The following is a 10,885-nucleotide window of genomic DNA, read 5'->3' on the forward strand; positions in this document are numbered from 1 at the left end:
GAGTTGGGTCGACTGGACGGAGAAGGGCGGGCGGGAGGACCGGGGGAATGGGAAAGGGTCAGAGGGCAGTGTCCCGAGGCAAGGGGCCGCAGCCAGGGCCACAGAAAAATTTGCATTTCCTGTTCGCGACGAATAATGCCGGCCGTCGTCGAATCAGCCCGGTCCGATCCACAGAATTTCCGTCTGATACCATGGCAAACGGTTACGCGCGCGCCTTATTCTTCGACGAACAAGGAAACGCCAATCCATTGTCTTTTCATTTCGAAAGAACTCCAGAATCTATTTGTTAATAGATTTATTTCGTATTATTCAAGAACCTGTCTGAATTTTTCTCCTTTTTTATTTATTATGTAATTTTGAATTCCGATATATTTATTAATGTTTTTTTACCTTTTTGTTTTGAAAAGGAAAGATTTTTATGATTTTCTTCTCCTTGTTTCTCATTTGTAGAAAGCTACGGTAGCCTCTTTTTTTACTCTTTCGGATTTCCCAGAGAACAATTTCTCTCCAGGGGTTGGAGGGATTCAAACGAAGAATGTAAAGAAGGGACAAGAGATGTTTATGGGAACAGCTGTTCTTCGGCTGGGGTTGTTGACCATGCACAGGTACTTCTACTCGGAAGTCTTCATGGGGGCTCTTCTGACCTCCAGGTATATTAACACGTGACCGATTTCCATGAGGGGAAGATCTTTCTTATTCTCGTTCCGTTCTGGCGTGTTGCCTACCAATAGCCCGCCAGAATTAGTTTCAATGCAGATGAATTGCAGTGATTTTTGTATCTATTCATTCCATATTGTTTATTTGTTTTAAAAATGTTATCGACCATTGTTATAAAATAATTTTGTTGTTAGGTACGATTCTACCGCGAGTGGAGGACTGTTCCGTCGTGTAGTCTAAAAAATTGTCTAACATAAGGGGCAAGAGAGAGAGAGAGAGAGAAACAGAGGGAGAGAGACCGAGTTTCTCGAGGAAAGCTGAATGGCGTAAGGGCCCGGCGGGAGAAAAACGGAGCACACACTTGTCTCTGGACAAAAAACCATGTAGAAACATCTGGAGCTTTGAAACGATCCTACGGTGGCTCGTGAAAAAAAAACGTTTGTATAGCCTGTAGCATATATGCGTGGGAGCACGATCTTGCGTTCATCCGCAACGATACACGCAGCGTGTATAGAAAAAAGTTTCCAATTTATTTGTATAAATAGAACAACGTACAAAAATGTCACACAGATGAGTAAATAGTATGATAACTGACGATTCCATGCTAATGCTATGCAATTTTAGGTACAATTCTATTTTGGATGTTGATTCACACGAGCATTAGCAGTCTGAATAGCGAATGATGTGAGTAATACAGTTAAAGTTACATCAGTATTCGATGGTGATGGTCTTCGTCTTCAAGTACTCGTTCAAAGCTTCTTGGCCAAGGTCCTTGCCGAAACCAGACATTTTGAAGCCTCCGAACGGCGCAGCGACGTCGGTTTTATTGTACGTATTGATGAAGACCGTACCTGCCTCGATCTTCTCAGCAAACCTCAGGGCTCTACTGATGTCCTTCGTCAAGATTCCAGACGCCAGTCCGTACTCGGTATTGTTCGCTCTTCTAATCACTTCGTCTATGTTGTTAGAGTTGAATTTCGAGATTACCATCACTGGACCGAATGATTCCTCATTAGCTATATACATATCGTCCTTTACGTCTGTGAATATCGTTGGCTCGAAGTACCATCCTGGACGGTTTAGCCTCTTGCCACCGTAAACCAAGGTCGCTCCCTCTTCAACTCCACGTCGAACGAAATCCAGAAGTTTGTCTAGATGGGCCTTGTGATTTTGAGGACCGTGGCTCGTGCTCCTGTCCAGTGGGTCACCCACCTTAATTTTCTTCGTCTCCTGCACTACTCTCTTCAGGAATTCATCGTGTATGGACTGCTCCACGAACAGACGACCTGTCATTGAAACCATAAGCATTGAATCATTGCCGCAAACATTTACTATTAATTACACGGTTGAAACCTACCGGCAGCGATGCAGTTCTCTCCCTTGTTGAAGAACACGCTGTTCATCCCGACCTTGACGGCGTTCTGAATATCGACATCCTCGAAAATGACCAACGGACTCTTGCCCCCGAGCTCCAACGAAACCTTCTTCAGATTGCTGACCGCACAGCACTTCATGATCGTTTGACCGACCGGTGTGGACCCGGTAAATCCGAGTTTTCTGATCAAAGGATGCTCGCAGATTGCATTACCAGTCTCTGCACCGTTTCCTGGTACTATATTCACAACACCGGGAGGGAATCCAGCCTTGACAGTGAGCTCAGCGAATTTCAATGCTGTCAGAGGTGTAACTTGAGCTGGTTTCATTACTACGGTGTTCCCTGCTGCTAAACAGGTTGCCATTTTCCAGGAGAGCATCATCAGAGGATAATTCCAAGGTGTAACTAGACCACAGACACCGATTGGTTCCTTGCGGGTGATGGTCAGGTTGCGATTAGGCCTGGCGTGAGTGATGGGTATCGTCGAGCCTTGGATTTTGTCACACCAGCCGGCAAAGTAGCGCCAGGTCTCAATGGACATACCTATGTGTGTCTTCAGAGCTAGAGTGTAGACTGCGCCAGAATCCAATGACTCTATCGTAGCCAGCTCTTCTTTGTGCTCCTCCATTAAATCTGCCAATCTAATTTTCAGAATCTGTTTAGTAAATTGATGAATCGAAGCGGTTAGTATTTGGTCACGGACTAATATCTTACTTGAAAAGTAGAGCTGCGCGCTCCCTGGCGCTTATTTTGCTCCATTCTCCCTCCTCGAACGCTTTCTTGGCAGCCTTAACTGCTTTGTCTACGTCTTTCACAGATGCAGACTCCACCGAACAGATGACACTTTCGTCGTGGGGATTGATAGTGTTTAGAGGTGCGCTCTGCCCGTTCACGAACTCACCATTGATAAACAGTTGCTTGGGGAACTTGATCTGTCTGTTGTTTGCTTGAATCTCCACGGCGTCGTACTTTACCTCCTTGGACCCGGAGCTACCACGCGCAGCTAGGATCGCTGTAGCCGCAAACTGACTAAACACTGGTGCCATGAAGACGTCAATGTTCTGCAAGGTGATCCCCAGGTTGTCTTTTACCTCTTCCACCATCCGGACCACGTCCATGCTTCCAGCACCTGCGATCAACAGCCACATAGAGTTACAATCTTATTGATTCCTTAGCTGTCGTGTCTAAATATTTACCGCACGCAAAGAAGTCAGTGTCATTATCGATATCCAGGTTCAGGATGCCTTTCCAGATTTTCTTTAGGACCTCGACAGACTTCAGTTCGTCCTCTGTGAAGTCCAGCGCCGTCTCTTCGCTCTGTTGGCCAAACTTTTGTGCTGGAATCGTTCTGGTTCCAATCTTAATCCTCTTCACGTTCACCAGGCCGTCGTCGACGGCGCGGATCAGTAAACCTTCATCGTGCAGGATGCCTAAACGTCCCTCCACATCCACCTTGGACAACTCCTCCGGTAGGTCTCCGGTCCACCGAGAGGACCCGAATAAACGGACCTCCTCTCCATTGATCATCGTCCATGCACCTGGAGTACTGTCCAATCCACGAATAAAGTCGTGAACCTGTTTCGCAGGTTTTGTCCAGTCTATTTTCTGAAGCTCCTTCTTGTTCATCATAGGATCGTAAGTGGCTCCTTCCTCTGTTTGGGGGATCATCGGCGCGGATCCCTTCGCCACAAGATCCACTGCCTCTCCCATCGCTAGAATTCCCTCGGGATAAAGGAAGTTGTTGTACAGACTATCAACGGTGTCATTAGCTTCCACCTTACAGGACTTCTGCAACAGAATTGGTCCAGTGTCCAGGCCATCGTCGGCCCAGAATATGGAGAAGCCCGCTGTGTCGTCTCCCTCTATCAGGGTCCTAAACATGAAACGAATCAATCGTTATCTTCTCTTTTAAGCTCACTTTCTAATTAATACAACTGATAACGCTTATATGTTTAAGAACAATATCGAGTTGGTACGAGAATTCATTCAAGCTCGTCTATAAATTAGTTCCGAGTTTCCTTCCGATATCGCCGAGATTCGAGAAATAATACCTAATTTCCCGTTATCCGTTATTGGTTATTGGAGCCGTCATTCGGAATGCAGAAACTTGATAGCTCAAGAAGCGTATCCGGTTTCAGATTGCACACTTATATAAACGATTGATTCTTGTCCCCTTATCTATTACGCTCACACATTATCGCAGTGGCAGAGTGTCCAAATGAATACTAAACTCTTGTGCTCTTTAATTCGATTACTGATTATTGCTTTTCAATTCTATACTACTAACCAATTTATAGCGCTCGCTCCTCGATGTCTGGGCAGTATGGAAGGGTGGTAGCATATGGTTTTATGGCGGGGATGGTTGATTACTTCCATGGGAATAAATTGACTGCAGAATGGTAACACGTTCAAGTCCACCTCGATGCTTCTGTACAGTTTCCAGATCTCTGATAATATTACACCTTTGCTCCGCCAGGATTTAATCTTGAAGACTGGTATATTGTCCGCTTTGGCTGCCATCGCTGTATGTGGAAATGTAAAAGAATGGTCACCAGCTGTCGAAAAAGCCATTGCGAATTAAATGATAATTAATTACTCTACCCAACGGATCCTCCCGGTTCCCCTTGTCAGGGATCGTGAAGACTCCCGTGACCTGGTGACCATTTTGCCTTAATAGCTTGTAAACTTCTGCCGCGAACGGGCTCTGACCGATAACTGCCACTTTAAGCTGCGCCATCGTCGTCTGCGATTCAAATTGGTATCAATAACTTATAACTTAGTAAAGCTAACAAGCTCTTTCAAAACGTATCGCACTCGTCGTGTTAGTTATGCGTGCCTCTACCTATACATACCTAAGGGGTACGTAATGTGTATGCTGTCAAATTTTGTTTGTGCTGTGTTCGTTAAATAAGCTGTAAAGAAAAGATATAATAAGGGAGTGATTCGAAGAGGTTCGTGCGAATGGTGTCTCTAACTCATGCGGTTCTCTCTCGTCTCTACCGTATGTAATCTTTCACCGATTTCTAGTCGGCGACTAATAGCGTGCCGCATGTAGTCTTTCACCGATTAGTATAGGCTCTAATAGTGTGCCCATATGGTACATCAAGATTTTTTTACAAATATTTACAAACACCGTTTGCGTTAGAGGATTAGAATGGAATTGCGAGTAGAGGCTTACGGATGTCACGACGTACGGGCGCCAGGAGAGAAAGTTTTTAAGCAACAGCATCAGAATGTACCACGTTCACTTTCTCGTCTACCTTCTTGTTTGCCGACCGTTCACTTGAACACTTGATTATCGTGTAACACCTTGACTTGCTCTTGGCTGTCGACTGAACCGGGCAGCATCCAGTGCGTTTATATAAGCTAACTATATCGCTTGGTCGGGGGTCAATCATTCATGCGATAATTGTCGAATCGGCACGCGCAATATTTCGGTGATTCCCCCCAGCAAATGTGGGAACTTCGTATTTAAGATTATATATGTCATAATCCTAAATGTTCTAATATGGGACATCTTTTATTTAAGCATCAATTTAGGACTAATATTTCGATATCTCTTACCTTTAAAGATATTTTTTTCAAATTTTATTACGAGCCTAGATAACTACAATTACTATATAGTATAATATACATATATGAAAATATGTATTAAATCATCATTTTGTATTTTTCTTAAAAACGTTTGTAGTTAAGAAATACCGCTATATCGGACTATGAAAATTACACGCAATTTTTGTTTATATTTTGCAAAGAAATTTGCAATTGCGATAAATTTTTGCATATACCAAGTTCGAACCAGTGCGAACGAGTTCTAATGAAAGATTCCTCTTATCGTGGGTCATTGGTTACTGATAAGCTGTTTACATGAGCAGTCTCCAAACCGGTTCGGATCAGTTTCCGGTCTGGAAATTAAACATCTTTGTGACGGTGATCCACGTACACGTAATTTCTCGAAATGAAATGATAAGAACGTGATATGACAAAAATATATAGCTTTTATCGCATTGCCAGATTACATAAAAACAGGGTTTTCGTGGAAAACGATTAATTGCAATTTTATACTACAGCATATACATTTAATGGTATTAAACAACATTAACACTAAATAAGTGTTACGGAATGGAGCGCCTTAATATCTGGGCACTTTGAATTCAGATCCGCCGTCCAATACGGTACTAGGTTTTCTTTTGTTCATAATATTTTGAATCTTCTGCCATTCCCTATCCAGTTCTGCCTTCTCGTTCTTCTCTTTGTTGTATTTTCTGGTTCTTCGGCCATCAGCCATTTTCACGCCATACTGAAACGCTGCTTTTGGCAGGGCCTCCTTATTGTTCATGTATTCGCTGTACTCTTCCGGCGTATCAAAATCCCATCTACCAATCGGGCCCTTTTTGTTACCGAGGTCCATTTTAGTGTAATCGACTTCATCGTCGGAATCGTCTATAGCGTCCTGCATCTCGTCCAATCCAGGATAACATTCAGCGTATCCTTCAGGTTCTGCTGCTAGTTTGTTCAACAAGGCTCCTTTCTTGGGTGCATTGCTGTCCACAGTGGGTGGCGCAACGCTCGGTAATTGAGGAGCATTTGCATTATCATCAGTGTCCAGACTGCTCTCCGGTTTATCGAAATACGATCCCTTCTTCTTTTCTCTAGATTGGTTTAGATCCTTCTTACCGATCGTAGGAACATAATCTCCGATATCGCCGTAGATACTTTCATCCTGCGGTCTTGGAGCAATGTCCATATCGTTCATGTCGTCTGGCCTGGATCTACCATCCTTATTTTTCTTGCCCTTCTTTCCGTGACGATTACCTTGCCGTAAGTAAGACAATATCTGCGCCAGTTTATTTATTACAATGTCATTGGTTGTTAAGGTAGGAGTATTATCAACTGTGGGTACATCTGCTTTGCTTCTGATCAACGTGGTCGGTATATCCACATCCGCGTTCTCGTCGTCCAGCTCTATTATATAGGCCATACGACCTGGTGTGAACAGTTCGTTTCTCTCTATCACCTTCGATTTCATAGTCATCACGGTTTTGTAAACGTTTCGACCGATTTTGGTCTTGAACTGCATCTCGTCGTCTTTCTTTTCTGGCTCTTTTTTCTCCTTCACTTTGTCCTTCGGCTTCACCAGCTTTTCCATTTCTTGTTCCTGTTCGTGCTCTTTTGCTTCAATCTCACTACGTACCTGTTATACAAGACTTACTTCAGCAACTTATGCAACAAACATATAAATATTGTATTTGAAATTGATACCTTTTGTAGAAGAGCATAATCCAATCCTTTCACCAAGTGAGTGTGTTCCATGTCACCACCCAAGAATTTGGACTGTTGGATCATTTGCCTCCTGCGCTCAGCCGCATCCATTCCTGATTTTAGATCCGGTGCTACAGCTCTGTACGCACTGGCACTGTTCATGGGATCTTCCGTCTGATAATCCTGATTTGTACCATCCCTACGTTCCCTAGCTCTGTCTCTGTACTTCTCAGCCAGTTCTGCCATCTTATCTTCCTCCTGTTTCTTAAGTTTGGCATAGAAGCTCTTCTTTTTCCTCCTGAGCTCTGCCCGACTACCGCCACTGACATTTGGAGTCTGTGCAGTCTTGGCACTGGCATCTCTAGCGGTTCCAGGTACAGACGCAGGTGTGGCTGAGGGAACTGATGCCCTTGGAGTCATCAATAATTTACGGAAATCATCGTTTGTTAAACGAACGGACATCCCCATGTCCTCCTCCACTGTATCTGGCATTTTTGCGGTTGACGTTTGGGCTCTTTAATAAAATTAGGGTTATGTTAAGAGAACACTAAAACAATCAGGTGTACAATGAGTAAGCTTTCTTTTCTGAATTCCAATTTAAAGTAGGATTTAATAATTATGATTAGTATTACCAAATTCACAGTAATCGCTTGATGGGTATCGTTGAATTGTTTAATATCAATACTAATCCAAGGAGGAAGACGTAAAATATGTCAACACGACGAAAAGATCAGTGGCCATCTATCAATAACTACTTGAAATAAGTTTTCTTAACCCATCGATGATAACATCAGCTGCGAAGTTACCAACAATTTTTCTAGATAAGGATGCTTTGAATGAATATATCAAATAACATATTTCTGCCAGTTATAAGAATGCAATTTATTCAACAAGTCTTACAAACAATACATTACAATGTGTTAGAAATATGACGACTTTGCAACGACCGAATAATGAATGTCTATACAGTCCACATATTTCATTGTTGCTTTCCCTAATTCAGGATTAGCAACATAATGTTGAAAACGAGTGAGACCATTGCATGCAGCTCCGTACTCTCCATCTTTATTCAATGCAATTACTGCACCTCTGAAGGTCGGATAATGTTCGGCAATTCTTTGAATTGCTGTGGTTGCAGCTGCAGACGGACTGGCGCCTCGTCTCATTTCTTCCACAGCTAGAAAACTGTAAATTAATTTGTAGTTTCAATATTGCGAGTTCGAATAATCCGTCTTGTATTTTTTTCAACCTTTTACCTCGGTAAAAAGCGCATCATTACATCGCCGTCCCCTGTACCAGCAGCTGCTCCAACTTTTTGATCAGCATATGCACCCGCACCTGCAATCGGAGAGTCACCGATGCGACCAGGAATTTTATTTCTGGCACCGTTTGTCGAGGTACCACCAGCTATATGTCCATTCGAATCTATTGCAATAACTCCAATCGTGTCATGATTGTCCTCGTCTACGTTCGATTGATGTTCCTCTATGGTATATTCTGTTTTATCCAATGAGCGATACGGACCGCAACTTTTTTTCGGATCGGGATTTACGTTCTTGAAATAGTAACATTTTTTACAGCTTGATATCAGATCGTATTAAGAGTTTAGGTGGAGGATTTACCTTCCAGAAGTTAGGTTGACAATTATTAGCTTTCCAATCTGTCCACATCTTTCTGGACTCCTCCGTTTGTAAAGACTCCTCCTTGAAACCCATCTCTAAAGCAAAGTCTTTTGCCAATTCTCCACCAAGCAGGGAATGTTTAGTATTGTGAAGTACTTTGCGGGCTACACCAATAGCATTTTTCACGTTTCGTAGAAGACCCACACCACCCACGTCCATTGTAACTCTGTTAGCATAACAACAACTCGATAAGGGTTATATAGCTTTGATCTTTTAATGACAAAACATAATGATTTTTTACCCATCCATGATTAATGCATCCAAAGTGGTTTCTCCAGATTCATCTGGGCTGCCTCCATATCCGACAGTTTTTCTGCATCTCTGCTCTTCACACAAACTGCAACTTTCTTCTATTGCATCTAAAGCACTTCTTTTTTCATTCTGTAGAATGTTCCATGCTGAAAAGTATTTCATATTTCATACATTTCTACAATGCTATTTTTTCCAAGATGATCGTAGAAGATAAAAGTATACCTTTTTGCGTGGCATCATAGTAGTCCCATGTAATTACTACCAAAGGTATGCTACTATTTGAGGCAACTGTTGAGCCACAAATCGATAGACAAATACTTACAGTAATAATAATTGTTAATTGGAGCTTCATGCTGGGACCTCTGATTGAAAGGCTACTGATTGATATCAAGTATCAAGTAGAATAAAACTGATCGACTTTGGACATGGACTTTATAGGTGGGGATGTACTATCACTGTTCTGTTTGATTACAATATTCTTTTACCATACTGTTTACATTAGCCACACTGTGGATAATCTGTAGACATTACTATACTCTCAAGTCATTTGTATCATTCTGGCCTATTTATATGAAACATAAATGTATGTGATCTTCATTGTATATTCATGGGTTATAATTATACCAATCAACTATACATGAAATTAATTATACGGATTAATAAAACATAAGGATATCAATATATATTGACTTACATAGATTAAATGTTACTATAATATTAATGATATCGTATCTAGGTCGTGGAAAAATTTCAAGTGATAAAGCTCACTTAAGGGTTCGTACAGCGCCAATTAGAACAACGCAAAATGCTCAAACTGTTAGCCAAAATCAACTGTTGGTAATTTGTCTAACAGTTTGTCACTAACTGTATTTGCCAATACAGGAGTTATTTGCTTTCGCTATCGATAAAATAGATTCTCCTGTACAATTCTCTAGCTTTGATTTATCTTCTTGTGCAAATATCCGCGATTTAAAAACTTACAACTTGTTATAACAAATTTAGCAACCATCTAACTTATTTAATTTGTTAGAGCGGGCAAATGAATGGAACTACGTTTGATTTCTTAAATAATATTAATTATTATTTTAAAATATATGCGCAACAGCTTAGGTGTTATTCACAATTAGGTATTTCATCTTTCCACATCTTTTTGTTTGATTTACAAGTATATGCAATACAAGATATATAGATATATAGATACATATTCATATCTATGTAACATAAATATATATCTTTGTATATCTATACAATTCGCAATGAGGTAAATCTAAATTATCAAAGATATTACGACTGACGAAAGTCCGTAAGAATTAAATTCGAAATTGCCTAACTAATCGGCCTTCCGGTTTATCGTTAAGAATCTAACACGAGTAGATCACAGATCGTAGAACGTCGATTTGATTTGTTTCAACTGCGGGGATGAGGGGCGAGAAATGCCTAGCTTAATTAATCTATTATTTATATCATTATAGCGGTAATCCTTTATCTTTCGTTAAAATTACATTTTGTAAATTTTTTTATGACAATATTAAACGGTCGATCCACGGAAATGAAACTTAGTCCCTTCTTCTAATCAAATATACTTAACGATCGTTCACGTTTCACACGTTAACACGTTCTATGCGGATATTTTTTATCTGTCCCTTATCTTCCTTCT

At 41.3% G+C, this 10,885-nt stretch overlaps 3 protein-coding genes across 4 annotated transcripts; all 3 read right to left on the bottom strand.

Annotated features, from left to right (window-relative positions):
- Positions 1–1,166: 1,166 nt before the first annotated feature.
- Positions 1,167–5,356, bottom strand: LOC144472656 (cytosolic 10-formyltetrahydrofolate dehydrogenase). The gene is made up of 8 exons (XM_078185946.1): positions 5,211–5,356; positions 4,885–4,944; positions 4,634–4,775; positions 4,320–4,554; positions 3,229–3,905; positions 2,747–3,161; positions 2,015–2,673; positions 1,167–1,943 (listed from the first exon to the last, which is right to left on the bottom strand). The coding sequence occupies exons 3-8, from the start codon at positions 4,767–4,769 to the stop codon at positions 1,366–1,368; spliced, it is 2,700 nt and encodes an 899-aa protein (XP_078042072.1). The 5' UTR covers positions 4,770–4,775; positions 4,885–4,944; positions 5,211–5,356; the 3' UTR covers positions 1,167–1,365.
- A 656-nt stretch (positions 5,357–6,012) lies between these two features.
- On the bottom strand, positions 6,013–8,033 carry LOC144472657 (protein Red). 2 transcript variants are annotated; one of them, XM_078185947.1, is made up of 3 exons: positions 7,927–8,033; positions 7,295–7,808; positions 6,013–7,226 (listed from the first exon to the last, which is right to left on the bottom strand). In XM_078185947.1, exons 2-3 carry the CDS (start codon positions 7,784–7,786, stop codon positions 6,165–6,167), a joined length of 1,554 nt encoding a protein of 517 aa, XP_078042073.1. In that variant the 5' UTR covers positions 7,787–7,808; positions 7,927–8,033; the 3' UTR covers positions 6,013–6,164. The 2 variants fall into 2 exon arrangements, with proteins under 2 accessions (XP_078042073.1, XP_078042075.1); XM_078185949.1 differs by having other exon boundaries at positions 7,295–7,841; positions 7,927–8,026.
- Positions 8,034–8,157: 124 nt separating this feature from the next.
- Positions 8,158–10,060, bottom strand: LOC144472057 (N(4)-(Beta-N-acetylglucosaminyl)-L-asparaginase-like). The gene is made up of 6 exons (XM_078184740.1): positions 9,923–10,060; positions 9,451–9,790; positions 9,218–9,374; positions 8,917–9,142; positions 8,551–8,849; positions 8,158–8,479 (listed from the first exon to the last, which is right to left on the bottom strand). The coding sequence occupies exons 2-6, from the start codon at positions 9,578–9,580 to the stop codon at positions 8,215–8,217; spliced, it is 1,077 nt and encodes a 358-aa protein (XP_078040866.1). The 5' UTR covers positions 9,581–9,790; positions 9,923–10,060; the 3' UTR covers positions 8,158–8,214.
- Positions 10,061–10,885: the final 825 nt, after the last annotated feature.

This window comes from Augochlora pura, chromosome 7, assembly GCF_028453695.1.
Source record: "Augochlora pura isolate Apur16 chromosome 7, APUR_v2.2.1, whole genome shotgun sequence".
NCBI lineage: Eukaryota > Metazoa > Arthropoda > Insecta > Hymenoptera > Halictidae > Augochlora > Augochlora pura.

What these genes read in the sequence shown, in the direction of transcription:
- LOC144472656 (XM_078185946.1), bottom strand. Translation starts at nt 4,769, where the DNA reads ATGGCGCAGCTTAAAGTGGCAGTTATCGGTCAGAGCCCGTTCGCGGCA. An exon ending in CACTGACTTCTTTGCGTGCG is followed by an intron (nt 3,162 to 3,228) that starts GTAAATATTTAG and finishes TGTTGATCGCAG; the next exon opens with GTGCTGGAAGCATGGACGTG. An exon ending in AGAGAACTGCATCGCTGCCG is followed by an intron (nt 1,944 to 2,014) that starts GTAGGTTTCAAC and finishes TTTCAATGACAG; the next exon opens with GTCGTCTGTTCGTGGAGCAG.
- LOC144472057 (XM_078184740.1), bottom strand. Translation starts at nt 9,580, where the DNA reads ATGAAGCTCCAATTAACAATTATTATTACTGTAAGTATTTGTCTATCG. An exon ending in CTATGATGCCACGCAAAAAG is followed by an intron (nt 9,375 to 9,450) that starts GTATACTTTTAT and finishes AATACTTTTCAG; the next exon opens with CATGGAACATTCTACAGAAT. An exon ending in GATGCATTAATCATGGATGG is followed by an intron (nt 9,143 to 9,217) that starts GTAAAAAATCAT and finishes TTATGCTAACAG; the next exon opens with AGTTACAATGGACGTGGGTG.
- LOC144472657 (XM_078185947.1), bottom strand. Translation starts at nt 7,786, where the DNA reads ATGCCAGATACAGTGGAGGAGGACATGGGGATGTCCGTTCGTTTAACA. An exon ending in ATTATGCTCTTCTACAAAAG is followed by an intron (nt 7,227 to 7,294) that starts GTATCAATTTCA and finishes CTTGTATAACAG; the next exon opens with GTACGTAGTGAGATTGAAGC.